The 18,881-nt window shown below is 39.2% G+C and overlaps 1 protein-coding gene across 1 annotated transcript; it reads right to left on the reverse strand.

Annotated features, from left to right (window-relative positions):
• Positions 1–2,673: 2,673 nt before the first annotated feature.
• On the reverse strand, positions 2,674–6,792 carry LOC139867029 (rhomboid-like protein 19). Its single transcript, XM_071855339.1, has 8 exons — positions 6,607–6,792; positions 6,400–6,524; positions 5,358–5,418; positions 5,101–5,267; positions 4,322–4,427; positions 4,003–4,205; positions 3,380–3,517; positions 2,674–2,997 (listed from the first exon to the last, which is right to left on the reverse strand). Exons 1-8 carry the CDS (start codon positions 6,619–6,621, stop codon positions 2,886–2,888), a joined length of 927 nt encoding a protein of 308 aa, XP_071711440.1. The 5' UTR covers positions 6,622–6,792; the 3' UTR covers positions 2,674–2,885.
• Between the last annotated feature and the right edge of the window lie 12,089 nt (positions 6,793–18,881).

Here is an 18,881-nt window from a genome sequence, read left to right on the forward strand (position 1 = left end):
TATGCATGTTCATTTTATGCATATATCATTTTGATTGATGATGAGTGAAGTCAAATTAGTAAAAAAAAAAAAAAAAAAGTGTAATAGTCCATAATTTTATCCTCATTGAAAGATTGAATTAAACACAGAAGACGTGCATCATGGAATGAGGTAATATGTTTACTGATCTGCGAAAACAATCAAATGCAGAGGCGATTGTACTTGTATAGGTGTGGGGTCAAAGGACCCCACTACTTTGGAAATTTTTTATACGATGTATTCTTCAAATTGTATAGGACACCACTAAATTTAAGTTTAGGACTCCATATATTTTTAAAATTTAAGGTTTTTTAGAGGTAAACAACCACTAGAGTTCCCTTTAAATATTATTAACTTTGAAAAAAATATTTAGGACCCCGTTGGATTTTCATCCTGGAGTCGCCACTGATCAAATGTCATCGCGAAAATTGAAGGTGTTGGCACAATAACTTACAAGTTACAAAACCAGAGCATATTAGTGCTCAAAATTGATAAAGAAAAAGAAACTTTAATTCCAACTCACTTGCATGATTTTTTTTTTTTTTTTTTTTTTTTTTTTTTTTTTTTTTTTTTGGTCAAATTGATAAATCTCAGCATTAGAGTTGACATTTTCTATCCATAATTACGTGGAAAGTTTCTGTGGTTTGCACAGAGTTGACATTTTCTATCCATTTGGCCACAAAACAGGTCCTACAAACTCCAAGATCGCTTACAAAAATGAAATTTTCTTTTTGTAGTCACAGAAATAAGGCAATTTTAATTTGGAAAACGATGCGTTTGTGGGTCTACCTCAAGTGACCTGTTTCCACCGGCACTAAAAATCACCCGTTTCAACCCAGACCCATTACCAAATTTGCCTGACTGACCCATCTTGCCACCTTTACTCTAGTTACCAGTCTTTCTTTCTTGCTTAATACATCATTCGAATTATACTAATATGACTAGCTAGCTAATGCCACTTTCACATATTTTCCTTTCTAACTTTCACAACAGTGTCACATCAGCATTTTCACCAGGACTAACTCAACTAAACACTCCAAACCACGACATACTTCCTTATTTTTTTAATAAATTTCTTCAAAATAAATAACATCATCATCATCATTATTATTATTATTATTTACATTGTCATTTACGTAATTAAAACTAATATTCATGTTATTATTAGTTTTTTTATTATTATTATTATCATTAAAATAATCAAATAATTAAAAAAAAAATCTTATATTTTACAATTACAATTTAAAAAAAAAAACAGATGATGCCATGCCACGTTTCATTGATTTAAGCCACTAGTATAATATTATTATATACGGAGTATTTTATTTAAATGTGTCGTCTCTTTCATCTTTATATTCAATATTTGAATAGGAGATGATACTCACACACTCAATATTAATCCATACACACCTAATAGACTATTATGTCCTTACAATAATAGAGGTTCAAGTCCCAAGATAAATTGAAGGATATAATTGTAAGTTTTATGGTAAAAAGTGTGTATGGATCAAAAACTGGTGTGTGAGTATCACTTCCCATATTCAATACATATATATGAGCATGCGTTTATTTAAAAAAATAGAAATGAAAATAAAAAAATTCAATACATATACTGATATACATACAGCATATCATAGAGCACTCCTACCCCATTAAAATAGCTTTGAAACACAAAACAAAAAAGGAAAGAAAAAAAACAATAAAATTACAAAGCCAACATATCAAACCAAGACATAAGGCTGGGTGGTGGTGTGGAGGGTGACGCTGGAAACAACCACGCCCTCCGGAGCAATGTGCTGGGCGACGAGGGCTGCCTTCCCGCTGGGAGCGGCCTAATATGATTTGTATAACCCTTGGTGAATATTCAAAGAAGTTATCAGTCCATTCTTCCTGATCTAGAATTATGGTCAGCTTTTTATTTTAAGTGTATGTATTTAATTAAAGTTGACAACTTGACATATTGTCGGACTATGAATCTATAACGCTTACGATATTGATTTAACTTTTGGCTAAGTCAAGATGATCGAGTATTATTCGTTAACTCGTTTTATCGATCAGTGTTTTGGTCTTTCCATCCTCAATTTTATGTATCGATCAAGTACAGTAAAATCTATTCAACTTGTCATTTATGCCGTTTATATACAAAAGCCTGCTACTTTTCATTTAGAGATACTGGAAAGCGCCTACACCTAATGGCTTAAGCCGCGTTCCCATTTCCTCGCTGACCCATCATGCAAAAGGAATCATCTTAATCTTGATATACCATGAGTCTGTCATAGTGTCATATCACCCTCAACTCATTTAGATTACATCTCCATAACAACATTTTGACAGACCTGATGATTTTGTTTCTTGAAATTGTAAATTTAATACCCCATTGGTACATGGTCAGTCCTTTTAGGACGTTGTTCTGTTTGCTTTTGAGATTTTAACAGACGGTTTCAAGAATGAAACCAACAGTTTGCAGTGCCAATGTAACAAAAGCACTAAAGACATGGCACCACAGAGCAATAAGAATGTCAAACACAGCCACAATTCACCTATAAATACACCATTTCCATGCAGACAAGGGACCCCACTCATAGATGTTTAGGCGTTTGGTTACTTATTAGACACTCTAGCAAACAGTACATATCAAGTTTGATATGTATTTTCAAGAACGTACATAAGGTATATATATATTCAAAATATATGTGCCTATTGACAAAAGTGCAAGTGTCCAAAGAAGACAATACAGACAAGGCATGGTTCTCACTATAGGGATCATAACCCATAAGATTGAGGAGCTAAATAAACTAACTGATGTGATCGGCAAATGTTCAAAAGGAAACAAAATAAATGAATAGTTTACACATACCCATTATTTATTAAACATTCTCACTTGCATCTCTTTCGGGTTCATCTGTCTTACTCTTTGCACCTGCACCATTCAATCTTTCTATCGCCAATCTTTCCTCTAGAGCTCGGGCACCCCTTTCCCTGAAATTAATACATCAATATATCAGAATGTTGTGAACAAGCTATTTACTTAAATTAAAAGCAATTATTTGTTCAAAGGAACTCAATTAACAAGACTCGTTTTGACACGGACCCATTTGACTTGCTACCCAACACACCAAATTTGCAGCCCGTATATTACAAAACTCGAATCTAAGTTAAAAAAAAGGTCAGGTGGGTTGGATAGCAAGTCAGATGGGTTCCAAACATTGCTCAAACCGGCCTATTTTGACACTGAACCAGTCACCAACCTTGCTTGACCCGCCCATTTTGTACCTCTACTCTAACCAACCCTTATTCTTACCGATTCACTCTACCCGTTTCTATAACCCAAACTAAGTACTGAGTGCATTACTGTATTTACCTTCTCCTTGTTGCCTCAATGGGGTCAGAACCAGGCAATGGAGCACTGCCTATTGTGTATCCCCTACCATCAATGGACGCTTCAGATCTTCCACAAAGCATTCGATCAAATATTGAAGCAATTGGATCAATCACTGGTCTGCACAACCAACAAATTAGGGAAGTTTCTAGGTAAAATACTAAAATGGCATATTTCAATTACACTACATCCTGAATTGCTTCATTATAAGGGCTAGTCTATGATGGTAATTAATTAGTTTTTATAGTCATTTTTAATATTTTTACTAATTACAAATTTCAAAAATCTATATGTATGTATAAACATTGTGTTTGCGTCAACCTGACATTACCCAACCATATTTAGAATATACGTGTTGTGAGCTGTTTGGCACCTATCGTTTGTCCTACTTTAGAAATATTTTGTGGTAAACCAAATTCTTGAAAACCCGAATATTCTTAGACAAAGTGAATGTCAAAAAATAAAGCCATTAAGGGACTAAACCATAACAAGTTTGGCAGAATGATACAAACATCTCAATTTTCATGTAATCACATCATCTCCCTAAAGTGGACCTTTGATAACAAAAAGACATAAAAGCAGAGCACTGAAAGTTCTTTAATTACCTCATGAATTCAGGGAAGAAAGTGGAGAAGGAAAATTCATCGCTGGGGTCACCCTTAAATCCAGTCTCTTGTTTCTTTTGAAAATATCTGAGGTAAATCCAACCAATATATGTGCCAAATATCAAGACTGGAAGGAATTCTGATGGCTCTGTAACAAAAAAGCTCATAACAATAGCTAATAGTAGCACGATAGATGGCAACCACTGCGTAAACCAAAAACAGATATGCACATGAATATTTAGTTTTCAGATTAAACAGATGAATATAATTTGCTTTGTGATGATTAGAAATCAGAATCAGGACTTTCATAAACTTATACCTTTGCTTTAATTTGTAATGGAGACAATTCTTGGTCAGGAATTATCTGTTTGACACCGACTAAGAGCCCTGAAAGTACCCCACTGAAGCCAGAAACAGGCAAGTAACTACCCAAAAAAAAGAACAAATAAAGATTAGAACTGTGTTGATCAAAGTCTCCAATTATAGGGAAATATATTCAAAATCTAGCAATAAACCAGTTATCATGTGTAAATCAGATCCATTATTACTTGGAAATCTGCATAGGTGATGTAAATTTAAAAAACAGTGAGGTTAAAATCTTGATGCTCGCAATGACTTTCAATAAAGGTGGAAATTCACTCCATTTACTAATACTTGGGTCGATTATGATTTATCTTCAACGAGTAAAATGAAGAATTAGCTTAACAGGAAATAGGTTGAATATTGCCCAAAGTGTGTTCCAATGCATACAAGCTCCTGTGGTGTATTTATTCAAAAAGTGACATTATTATTGAAATAATATATTTTTAGTAATCATATTTGACGTGCGAAATTATTTATTTATTATAAAGGTAAAAAAGTTTAACAAGATGCATTTCACAACTAAACCAGTACAAACTTACCCATTTTAAACCAATTTTCTAACATGTTCTAACTACGCCTTTAACTTAAGAGATTCCGACTGATCATAACAGAAGGAAAAAGGAAGACAGACTATGGAACAATGAATACAGGCAGAAACATCATCCAGTAGAAATAAACATGACAAATGAAGCAAAATTTAAAACAGTGCAAAAAGAAGAATCATGTATTACTTACAGATAATTCTCCTGCATTGTTACATAGTACAAGGAGATGGCCGTAATGAACACACACACAGAAGTCAAGAAATTAACAATGAAAATGAACTTCAAGAACTCTCGAGAACCCCAGATGGGTTCAAGAAGCTTCCCAATGAAAAGAAGGCCAATTGTGCTACTAAGGACCTGTTTAGCAAATGTTATAAAGCACTTTATCAGAGAAAAACTTCCTAATATGTTTGTACAATTAAAAATAAAATCAAAAAAGGAACATACCCCATGTATTGTTTGTTCTATATAACCGGCTGTTATGAGATTCCAACCAAAAGGAATTGTCCTGCATTTTATATAGAGAATGAAAGTAAATATAACTGATAGTAATAAATAAAAGTTGTAAATGAAGTATCTAGTGCACAATAATGCATCACATGAAAATGTTAAGTGACTTAGTAGTCAGAACTAACTTCTGAATCAAATGGACAAGATCCAGAAATGCAAGACCATCTAGTTTGTGCAACGAATTAACTCGGTTTTAATAATTACAACCATGTAATGATACAGTTCAAAGCCTGTACAAATTTCCCCACGTAAAATAATGTTTTATATATAATTCTCAATAACTATGAACAATATTAAAAATGTTATCACATTTTAAGGCAAAAAACAGTATTACTTAAACCTACAACTCGTAAATTATTAGACTACATTCAATCACAAAAAAAGGTTACGTGCATGTTGATATCACTCCAAAACTCCAAAGCCTAATTGCATTCATGTCAAATTTGGTATATTACAAAAATTGACTCCATCAGTCCATTGTTATCACTGTCTTTGTTCCTCACCCTCTTTCCAATCAAATCTATATTAAGGTGCCTGTAAGCAAAGGAAACAAATGACGGAATACACCAATGACCAATTTGATACAGTTGTGAGTTGTCTAATCTTCTAGTAACTATCCTATAAATCCTTTTGTATGACATCGTATACATCAAGTAGTCAACAAATACTCAAATAGTACAAAAGTTTGTAAATTTGTTCACTACCCATTGTCAACTATCTAATCATGATTATTATCTATATTGAGCCATCATAGCATCACCAGCTACATCTATATCCTTTTAGCTGAAGACCGATCACTCGAGATCTAACTTTTCGACTAAATTAGTCACGTTTCGCACAAACATCAACCTAAAACACAGCCTACTGGCATTAACAAAACTAAACATAGGTCATTACCTATCAAATTAACAGATTACTATCAATAACTAACTTAATACAAACTGAAGGATATAGATACAGAAATTTGAATACAACTTACCTAGCAGGAATGAGTGCAACATAGGTGACTATAGAAGGAACGATCTGAACAGCAATGTATCCACACACAAGTACAACCGCTAATCCTTTACACAATTTCGTGAATCCAGTAAACATGTTCGCACTCTGTTAATTAATCAATGAATTAATTAATCATCAAATTAATTGAATTTTTAGGTTAACTGAATGCAATTAGATAGAGACTTACTGCCGTAGAGCTCATGATCACCGGCTAGATAGCGCAATGTAGTGAAGTTACTTATATGTGATTTGAAATTAGGGTTAAATGATGTAATTGAATTGCTAAGGAATATATAGATATAGATTTTGTATGTATCGACAGGGAGGAGGGAGGAAATTAGATCTTGGAATGGAGTCAAACGTATAGGGGGGTTGAGTGGGATTGAAGAAGGAGCCCAACTTACTATCACGATTAATTAATGTAATTAAGGGTTTTTCAAAGAAACCGTGAAACCTTCAAGTTGAAGTTCTTAGACAAAAATAAAGTAAAAAGTACATATATTATATATATTTAATTAAATTAAATAAATATATATATTTAATTGATCATGCATATTTTAACCCAGAGGTTTAATATGCCTGCTCAATACGTAAAGAGGGGTTTAAGGATCTTAGAACGTGGCTCTCCGGTCCGGCTACCGTGAATAACCCTGGCTGACATGATGATGTCGGCGGGGTGGCCAAGTGATTAAGTCCACCTTCGATAGCGGTCGCTGATCGGAAGGCCCCAAATAAGGTCGTAGGTACTAGCTTACAAAAGACTAACCTGTTAACCTTGAAAAGATGCTGAATGATGTTGTTTTACGTAATGTGTATCGTATGCGATGGTTACGTAATGTGCTGTGTCCGGTAAACGATGATCAGGGTTTGTATTTATAGGCAAACCCTAATTCTTGAATCGTCCCAGATCATCATAATCTCATCCATAACTGACTCCCCCGAATCACGAATATAATTATGGAAAAGATATTTACTTGACAGCTAAGCAACCGCCGTACCGGGAACAAAGGCATTCGCACGCCGCATACCGCACACAAGAACACGCATACGCACAATAGTGATTGTCCGCATACATTCGCGGTGCGCCTGCGGGTTGCGGTATCATTATGTCCCCCCAGTTTGATGTTATATGACGCGAGGCGTATGATATCAAACTATTAAGTGAAAGAAAAAACAAGAAAACGGCTAGCATTTAATATTCCGCGTGCGCCTCGATGCCATTAAATGCCTGTCACAATCGCAGAAGCCCATTCGGCGGACATGACATAAAGTGGCAGTGTGTCAGGCGCGTGCCAACCACGCGCGCACATGGAATCATACCCAACTGGCATCCACGCGCACAAATAAAGTGCTGGCCGTCGATTGCATAACACATGTACAGCCACGATCACACCACTCCATCCAATCTGCCCTATAAATACTCCATTTCGCAGCTCATTTCCACTTCCCTGCTTCAAGCTTCCTCGTTACGCTGCCAATTTGAATTCCGATCAAAAATCGAACATTCCGGCCACCATTTAAAGGTTAGTATTCATCCGATTACTTCCTAGAAAATGACTAAAGCTAACGAGACGTATGTAGATAGCGTAGAGTCTGTTATAGAGCAGAAGCACATAGATTACTTAGTGAAACAGTATCCTCCCTTAGCCAAGTACAATCCGGTGCCCCCTTTGTCTAATCAGCGAGCCCACGAGCCACCGGAGAAAAAGGTGGCTATTTACGAACATGCTTTTAAGCATGGCAACTTTAGGGTTCCTCCCACTGATTTCTTCCTGGGCGTGCTAGATCATTTTAAGGTCGGATTAGGTCAGTTACACCCTTACGCTATAGGAAAAATAGTCTTGTTCGAGATGTGGTGCGTTGCACTCAAGAAAGTGCCCCTGGTGAAGGTGTTTTGCCATTTATACCGACTAGCTCACCACCACAAATCGTGGTTCACCTTCTTCGCTCGTCAAAACTTCACCAAGACCCCAAAATCGAATGCGGGGAATTGGAAAGAGACATTCTTTTTCGTCGACCAAACTGTGGTGAGTGCAAACTTCCCGCAAACGTTGATATGGTTCGAGAAGGTGGAGAAGGATGTAAACAAGACCCCCGCCCTGGATGAGGATGAAAGGAAACTATTAGCGGAGTGTGCAAACGCACAGCTAGTGCATCGATCATATGGGAACGTAATGCTGCGGCTAGGGAAGATATCCGCACACTGGCCATGGGAGGATGTGCGCCCAGCCATAGTCGGACCGGATGGAAAGGGTAGGAATAGTATAATCGCGTACTAAACTGTTTTTGTATGTATATTATCTAACGCATGCGCGTATCTTTGCAGAAATGAGGATGAAGAAGGTGCTGACTGCGGAAGAGATTGCGGGGATCTCCTTCCGCAAGCAAGATGTGAACGTACAGCTAGAGCAGGAGAAAACTAGCGAAAACGTGGAGCAATCGCCGGCGGCATCCGGCAACAAACGCAAAGCAGCTGAGACCTCTGCGGCTTAGCAGAAGAAGAAGAAGATGACTCCCAAACAAAGGGAGGACATGCGGAACGATAACTTTGTTCCAATCGAGCCACGCTCCGCAGAACTACTTCCCCCCATCACTGGTAAGCGCCCATTTCTTGCGTCTTCACCGCATAATAAAGTTCACGTTATAACTATTTACTGATATGCAGAGCATGTGGAGGAGACGCAGCCGTCCACCCAGCGGGTCAACCCAGATCTCCAAGCTACCGCCACATCAAAGGATAAGACAATACACGTGGATTCCGATTCCACACCAACTCCTCCGCAAGGTAGCTTCCGCGTTGCCAACCTCAGCCAACTCACACAGTCTTCCGCAGAAAATGCCGCAGAGCAGTCTGCGTTCCTGCAGCAAATCTTTCCGGACGAATTCCGCGAGCAACTGGCCGCTCTACCGTTTAACCAGGCACACAATGCCTTTATTCAAAACGGCCTTGTATTTTTCGGCATGTTTGCGAATCAGGCCCGCCGCTCTTCCAGCATATACCAGCTAGCTTTGCGCAAAGAGGTAGAGCTGGGACTTCTGCAGGCGGGTGTAGATCAGGTCAAGAAGGATAGGGATGCTGTTGAGGAGGCGCGCAAGGCGGTTGAGTCGACCGCGAATGAAACCAAAGCCGCGCTGATTGAGGAAAGAAAAAAGAGCCGTGAGCTGGTTGGTGCGGTTGAGCAGGCGAAGGGGGATGCAGAACGTTTGCGTTCGGAGCTTGAGAAAGTTACGAGGGAAAGGGATGACGCGGTTACCAACCGCGAGCTGGCAGAGGCGGATCTAGCGAAGCTGCGCACCGCACTCCCTACCATTGCGCAAAAGGTGATGGACTCAGAGCCTGTGTCCGACAAGTTCAATGCCTACGTTGATGCGGTCAGGGACCATGAGATCAACAAGGCTGTGCAGGAGGTAATCCAAGCTTGCGGTCTAACACCGCCGTTCCCCGACATCGTTCAAAAGAAGCTAAAAGAGGGAACGGCTGCAGCGTTAATGGAGGCGGAAGAAGCCATCAAGTCCATCCCTACCCCCCTAATCAACGCATTCGCTGCGGACCCGAACATGTCAATCGATGGGTTTTTAAAGGAGGATTATTAGTGTTGGATTGCGCCGTAAGTCCTATGCTTAGGCAGGTATTTGTATTTTTGCAGCCCTAAGTCCCGTGTTGGGCAGGCGTTACAAACAATTACCTCTTATGTAACAACTTAATTTGATGTATATATATTCCTGATATGCATGCGTAGTGTGTTTATTTGTTTATATATCGCGAATCAAAACAAAATGTGAACCGCATGCCCATGCGCATAGTTAACCAAAACTCATGCGTATGCGGGTATTACTGCGTAAAATAAAACAATACTTTAACAATTACCCTTTAATAATTTAGACTCGAAAGCTACTGCGTTATCGCTTTGTCATGTACTAGAGGTGCACTATAGCTGTATGGTAAGCAACGCAACTAAAAACAAGCCAATGTTTTTATGCTTTGAGTTCCTCACGCAAACCAATGCGAGAGTAATTACGCACAAGCAAACCAATGCTTGTAATTTTTTAAGTCGACTTTGCAGCCATCTAGTCTGCGTGGCGCTTGGCTAGGGGAAAACCAATTCCCTTTGCCTGCCGTTAACGTCTAGCCTTGTAACCAAACAGGCTTCTGCCGCACGGGGGCTAGAGGACACCCCTTAAGTAGGCAGGAACCGCATACAAAAAAGATTTAAACAACAAAAGTATGCGCGAGTAAATATTTAATTGGCATTAATCACAATTACAACCGCGACACATTCAAACGGACGAAAAATACATAGAAAAAATAATGTGCTACAATAAACTGGAGTGATCAGGTCCACCTAGCTACATATAACATTTTTTCAATAACGTCGCATGCCAAGTGCGTTTAACAGGTTTTCCATCTAGTGTCTCGAGATGGTACGCCCCGGTATTGTTTGCCTTCGCTACCCTGTATGGACCTTCCCAACGGGGGCCCAGCTTCCCAGTATCCTCTGCATGACTTGCGTCGTTTTGACGCCAAACCAAGTCACCGCACTTGTAAGAGCGCGAACGCACACGCTGATTATAGTACTTTGCGATTTTTTGCTTGTTATTTGCTTCGTTGACAGCCGCAGAGAGTCTGCGCTCCTCCAGTAAATTAAGATTTTCCCGCAAAGCTTCAGAGTTATTTTGCTCATCAAAATTTTGTATGCGGAACGTTGGTACCCCAATTTCTGCGGGTACAACAGCTTCTGATCCATAGACCAAACTGAACGGGGTCTCACCAGTGCTTGCTTTGGGTGTTGTTCTATGCGCCCATAAAACCTTCGGTAGTTCATCCACCCAACCAACGCGACCATGACCCAACCTAGCTTTGATTCCAGCTACTATATCCCGGTTGGTGACTTCGCACTGGCCATTCGCCTGCGGATGCGCGACAGATGTAAAAGTTTGCTTAATATTAAGCTCCGCGCACCAGCTGCGGAAAGGGTCACCCGCGAACTGCGTACCGTTATCGCTAACAATTTCGTTTGGTATACCAAATCGACAGACGATGTCTTCCCATACAAAATTTCGAACCCTTTTTCCTGAGATTGCTGCCAGCGGTCTCGCTTCGACCCACTTTGTGAAATAGTCGATTGCAACAATCAAGAATTTGATGTTTCCTCGGCCTTTTGGGAATGGTCCGACTATGTCGATTGCCCATTTGCAGAATGGCCACGGTGAGGAGACTGGTATCATTGGATGCGCAGGTGCTCTGCTAATAGGTGCATGTATTTGGCATGATTCACATTGCTTAACTATGCGCGCAGTATCCGCGTACATGGTGGGCCAATAATATCCTAGCCGCATTATTTTTGACACAATGGACCTGTGCCCCGAATGGAGTGCGCATGCACCCTCATGCACCTCGCGTACAACTTCCTCTGCCTCTTTCGGGCCAATGCACCTTAAGTGCGGTCCCAAATAATTCTTTCGATATAGGACGTTACCCTCAAGGGCATACAGCGGTGCCTTAACGCGGACTTTCTTTGCATCAGCGGAATCTGCAGGAGAAGTGCCATCCCGCAGAAAAGCCACGATGGGCGTCATCCATGTTGAGCTTGATTCCTCGACTGGTGCCACTAAAGGCATCATAACAATGGATTTCGCATTGAGTTCTTCTATTAGAACTTTCTTCCCCATATGATCAAAAGCCAAGGCAGCCAGTTTGCTTAACGCATCCGCTTTCTTATTTTGCCCCCGCATTACGTGGGAGATTTGAAAAGCTTCAAACTGGTCAGCGAGGTTGCGAACAAGCGATAGATATTGCTGCATGGCTATGTCATGCGCTTCGAAATCTCCGCTGACTTGACTGCATACTAGCTTTGAATCCACATAAGCGTGCAAAATTTTAACATTTAACCTATGCGCAATGCGCATACCTGCTAACAGAGCCTCATACTCTGCTTCGTTGTTTGTAACAGAAAAATTAAACCGCAGTGCGTATGTATGCTCTTCGCCATCCGGGCCTGTTAAAATTACACCGGCACCTGCACCAGATGCGCTGCATGCACCATCGGTGTACAATTCCCATGGTGACAAAGTTGGTGCATGTAACATCCCGCGTTTTTCCGTTAAATTTAATTTTAACACCGTCTTTTTTTTAAGACATAATCTTTCGTATTTAAATTAATAGTTTCCGTGAGTAACGTTCATTATATTTCCGCTATTTAATTATAACATCACTCGGTTACTCGAGCGTTTTTAAAATATTTCGTTGGTTAATTCCCGCACCCGCTTTGAAACTTGAGGGACCGAAGTTGTCAAGTGGGCAAACTAGTTGACTAGGTCAACTAGTCAACCCACCATTCTCATCCATTCAATCCCTCCATCTCTCTCCCTTTTCTCTCTAGCTCAAGAACCCCATTTCTCCCAACTTCACTAAATCATCATCTAAATTCGATCTAGGAGGCTTACAACAAAACAAATTACATTTTCGTGATCCTCTCTTCATCCTCTACGATTTGATACTAACTACACCGATTTTGGGTAACATTTCTAAAACTCTAGATTTCTTTAAATTCGTGTTTTTGACTTGAAATGTTGTTAGTTAGTGTCTATGGCTCGTGTCTAGCATGATTATATGATTTGTATGCTCGATCTTGATGTTTTGGTGTAACTAGCTTGAAAATGAAAAGTGGATGCTTAATCCTTGATTTTGGATGAGTTAATGTTGTTAGATTGTTAAAGTGCATGTTTTAATTGTGTTACTAGTATCATTAGCCACATTTGGATGTGTAGGTTGATTAAGGAAACTTCAAAAACCCGATTAATGATTTTGTGATGTTTGACTAGGGTTTGATAGTTCTTGACATGAACTTTTGGATGCTTAAATGCCATGGAATGTTAATTGTTAGTGTCTAGTAGTAATGTATGCTTCATTACCTTCAAAACGGCATATCGTATGTGTAAATTGGATTCCCGAATCATAAAATACGTTTTACGAACTTGAAACTTGAAAATAAACCTTTCTCGATCAATTGACGAGTTTTCGTTTATTGTAAATGATGTTTTTGATTGATGATATGTGGTTAGTTGTATTCCTTGTCGAAATAGCTTTCCGATGATATAAAATACATGTTCTAATTGTTTGCGGATCATAAAATGTGATTGTTTGTGTTTTGGTTCGTGCATACTTTGAAAACTGACCAGAAATCCCTGCACAGAGGGTGGCGCGGCGCGCCCCTTCCCCGCGCGGCGCGCCGATGTGCCTGGTCAGATTCTGACCTCCTCGTCCCGTTTCACGTGAAATGTTTGACTAGCTATCGACCTCCGATTCACATGAAACTTGTTCTAATATGCTTATATATGAGTAAAAACCTCAGAAAAATAGTTCGGGACCGAACCCGAACGCGTTGACTTTTTTCGTTGACTTTGACCGAGTTTGACTTTTAGTCAAACTTAACCAAACTTTTATACAATCATTCTAACATGCTTTTATACTTGTTTCTTGTATGAAACTTGACAACGTGATTCACATGCTATACTTAATCGAGTCGTAACGAGCCATAGGACTAATTGAACACATTTCACCCGACCTTGTATCGTAACCGGTTAATTGACACAACTTACTTGTTTAGGTCAAGGCTAAGCAACTTTCATGCATACGTTACTTTGTGAAGTACTTTTATACTCGTGCACTCGAGGTGAGATCATAGTCCCACCTTTTCAACAACTTTTATACTTTAAATTGTGGGCTGAGAAACATATACTTTGTTACATTTGGTGCTACTTACTTTTATACTTTGAACACAAGTACAAGGAAAACAAACATTCCACAGCGAGTTAGAACAAAAATCCTCAATTCGATTATCATTAGTTACACTTGCAGGGTGTAAGCGAGAACTTATATTGTGTGGCCATACGGGTTTGACAAACCCTCACTACGGACGGTTCGCTACCGTCTACGGGTGAAATATATTTTTGAGAAACAGTGTATGTTCTAACACTATAGTGATGGGGTTCAATGGAAGGAAACGTTAAGTCTTGATAATTGGGTGCTCGCGAACAATACTTTTGGAATGCAAACGATTTTGATAATCAACTATAGGAATACTAAATCTTGTGGTTCAAAAACAACGTTTACAAATACATCTATGATTTCACCAACGTTTTTCGTTGACAGTTTTCTATATGTTTCTCAGGTTCATACTTGGCTATTTGATACATGCTTCCGCGTACACTCATACTTGCTTGGGGTCAAGCATACATGCATACACTCTGATTATTTTGCTTGGAGTCAAGATACATACATACATACGCTAGTGATAGCACCTTTGGATTCAAACATATTGTTTACATACTTACGCTATTTATAGCAACTGTGTTTTTCAACTTATATTATGTCGCAAGTTATTTCATTTATACTTTATGACTTTTGTAAACTTAGACTTGTTGTCGAACGGTTTTGTAAACTAAACTTGCAAGTCTTGTACCTTTCAAATGAATGCGACATAATTTTGGTCAAACGAGTCTCATATAGGGACTACGACCACGTAACGGGACCTAAGTAGTCGGCGCCGTCAATGACGATTTGGTCGGGTCGCTACAGATGGTATCAGAGCGTTGGTTGTAGGGAACTAGGACGTACATTAGTGTGTCTAACAGAGTCGTTAGGACGCATTAGTGAGTCTAGACTACAACCGGATAGTTAGCATTTGCATTCTGACATACATTTGCTATAGATAGCACTTACTTGACTACTTGTGCATTATACTTGAATCATTCTTAGGCAACTTTTTTAATGGTACCCAACCTTCATCATACGAACTCGTATTCCGCCACTTTTTGGTAACACACGTAAATTCATGATTCATACACGTACGGATGACGACGACTTCATTAGTCACACTTGTTCGGGAACTCTGTCTCCCGGATTGTTATTTGCCACCGTTTCAACTTACTATCGGTTTCCCACTGGTGTTTCTTACTATCTACTTTTTGGTGTTACTACCATCACTACTCTAGGTGAGTATCGTCATCAACATTTATCACTACGGTTGCGTGCTACTCGTTATCATGACTCGTTACTCTTTTCATACCTAAATACATTATTGTTTGAATCGAACCGATTTGACGTTAACAATCATTTATACTCTTCCCGCGGGGAAACGCTTCTTTAGAGTTGTAGAAACTATTTCGATTTAATACGAGTCACGTTTGAGACGTCGTTACATTTTGTTCATTTTAGATTTTCGCGATGACACGAACTTGAGTCTATGGAGTGATGTGGGAATGGAGGTATGAGTTAGCATAATATAACTACACTCGATCAACGTAGTTATATTACGGTAAGACATACCAAAGTTCTAGTGACGCGTGATGGTGGTTAGACTCGATCAACCTAAACACCACCATGTGCCATGTACATAACTTCATCTTTTCAGGTTTGGACATCCGAAAACTCCGAGAATATTTATAACAACCATACCGGGGACACACCTTCAATTATTGTCAAATTATATTTATGCTTCCGAATGAATTACCGATTCCATTCGACTTCAACCGTATGTCACACGGGTATACTAGCTCGTCCTCGCGCAGTCTTATTGACTAACTACAATTTGCTCGTTATGCTTACATCGGGGCGGAAACTTCTCTTGCATCACCCTCGTACTTCCGGTTCAGGAGGTCCTTATTCTAAATTCTCAATGGAGAGCGACTCTTCACGTCATACAAGTATTCGCCGCGAGGGTGATAGTCCTAACAATCGTTTTCAAAACCCGATAAGAACTTGCCCCGACGAACGTTTTTGGAAACCAATAAATCTTCCGCGACGCGAATTTTCTTGAGAAATTTGTCCTAGCTAACGTTCTCAATTCCTAGCAAACTTGTTCAATATGCCTTAGGGAAATGTACCCCGTTTCGGATCGAGATCCTCGTTTCACTTCTAGATTTTGGAGTACCTTACAAAAAGCCTCGGGACCGCGTTTAGACATGAGTACCGCGTACCATCCACAACCCGACGGACCGAACAAACATGCGATTTAAACCTTGGAAACCATAATACGAATTTGTATTACCAACTTCAAATTTACTTGAGAAAAATATTTTCCTTTAACCGAATCCTCGTACTACAATGATTTTCATTCGAGTTTTAACGTCACTCCTTTTGAAACCACGTGTGACCGGAAACGTCACTCTCCTTTGTCGAACCAAGTAAACGATGATCAATTCACCGGGACCGAGGTTATTCATGAGCAACCGAGAAAATTTATTCATATTCAGGCAAAACCCTACGCGACTCGTAATCACCAAGAGCTACGCCGATGTTAGACGTAAACATTTCAAATTCCACGTGGGAAACCGCGTCACGATAAGAGTCGCACCTTGGAAGGGTGCAATCCGTTTCGGGAAAACGTAGGAAGCTAAATCCGCGATATTTTGATCCTTTAAATTCTTGGGGTGTTTTGGACCCGTAGCTAGCCGTTTAGACTTTTCCGACTCATTTTGGGTCTCCGTTTATCCTACATTCAATGTATCAACTCAAAGACGTGTTTTGCGAAACGAGAACTTGTTATCTCCTTTGATGAACTCACTATCGACGATAAACCTCACTTCCTAGGAGGACCGGTTGAAACCATGAATCATGGAAGCCAAACCTTAAAACAACATATGATCCCGACCGTCAAAATTCGTGGAAATACTCAAGGACGTACCTTCACTTATTCGTAGAATTTACAACGCAAGGTCTCGAGTAAGATTCAACAACTACTACTTCCAACTAAATTTCGGGACGAAATTTCTTTTGAGGTGTGGATAATGTAACATCCCGCGTTTTTCCGTTAAATTTAATTTTAACACCGTCTTTTTTTTAAGACATAATCTTTCGTATTTAAATTAATAGTTTCCGTGAGTAACGTTCATTATATTTCCGCTATTTAATTATAACATCACTCGGTTACTCGAGCGTTTTTAAAATATTTCGTTGGTTAATTCCCGCACCCGCTTTGAAACTTGAGGGACCGAAGTTGTCAAGTGGGCAAACTAGTTGACTAGGTCAACTAGTCAACCCACCATTCTCATCCATTCAATCCCTCCATCTCTCTCCCTTTTCTCTCTAGCTCAAGAACCCCATTTCTCCCAACTTCACTAAATCATCATCTAAATTCGATCTAGGAGGCTTACAACAAAACAAATTACATTTTCGTGATCCTCTCTTCATCCTCTACGATTTGATACTAACTACACCGATTTTGGGTAACATTTCTAAAACTCTAGATTTCTTTAAATTCGTGTTTTTGACTTGAAATGTTGTTAGTTAGTGTCTATGGCTCGTGTCTAGCATGATTATATGATTTGTATGCTCGATCTTGATGTTTTGGTGTAACTAGCTTGAAAATGAAAAGTGGATGCTTAATCCTTGATTTTGGATGAGTTAATGTTGTTAGATTGTTAAAGTGCATGTTTTAATTGTGTTACTAGTATCATTAGCCACATTTGGATGTGTAGGTTGATTAAGGAAACTTCAAAAACCCGATTAATGATTTTGTGATGTTTGACTAGGGTTTGATAGTTCTTGACATGAACTTTTGGATGCTTAAATGCCATGGAATGTTAATTGTTAGTGTCTAGTAGTAATGTATGCTTCATTACCTTCAAAACGGCATATCGTATGTGTAAATTGGATTCCCGAATCATAAAATACGTTTTACGAACTTGAAACTTGAAAATAAACCTTTCTCGATCAATTGACGAGTTTTCGTTTATTGTAAATGATGTTTTTGATTGATGATATGTGGTTAGTTGTATTCCTTGTCGAAATAGCTTTCCGATGATATAAAATACATGTTCTAATTGTTTGCGGATCATAAAATGTGATTGTTTGTGTTTTGGTTCGTGCATACTTTGAAAACTGACCAGAAATCCCTGCACAGAGGGTGGCGCGGCGCGCCCCTTCCCCGCGCGGCGCGCCGATGTGCCTGGTCAGATTCTGACCTCCTCGTCCCGTTTCACGTGAAATGTTTGACTAGCTATCGACCTCCGATTCACATGAAACTTGTTCTAATATGCTTATATATGAGTAAAAACCTCAGAAAAATAGTTCGGGACCGAACCCGAACGCGTTGACTTTTTTCGTTGACTTTGACCGAGTTTGACTTTTAGTCAAACTTAACCAAACTTTTATACAATCATTCTAACATGCTTTTATACTTGTTTCTTGTATGAAACTTGACAACGTGATTCACATGCTATACTTAATCGAGTCGTAACGAGCCATAGGACTAATTGAACACATTTCACCCGACCTTGTATCGTAACCGGTTAATTGACACAACTTACTTGTTTAGGTCAAGGCTAAGCAACTTTCATGCATACGTTACTTTGTGAAGTACTTTTATACTCGTGCACTCGAGGTGAGATCATAGTCCCACCTTTTCAACAACTTTTATACTTTAAATTGTGGGCTGAGAAACATATACTTTGTTACATTTG

The sequence above is a fragment of the Rutidosis leptorrhynchoides genome, chromosome 9 (assembly GCF_046630445.1).
Source record: "Rutidosis leptorrhynchoides isolate AG116_Rl617_1_P2 chromosome 9, CSIRO_AGI_Rlap_v1, whole genome shotgun sequence".
In the NCBI taxonomy this organism is placed as follows: domain Eukaryota; kingdom Viridiplantae; phylum Streptophyta; class Magnoliopsida; order Asterales; family Asteraceae; genus Rutidosis; species Rutidosis leptorrhynchoides.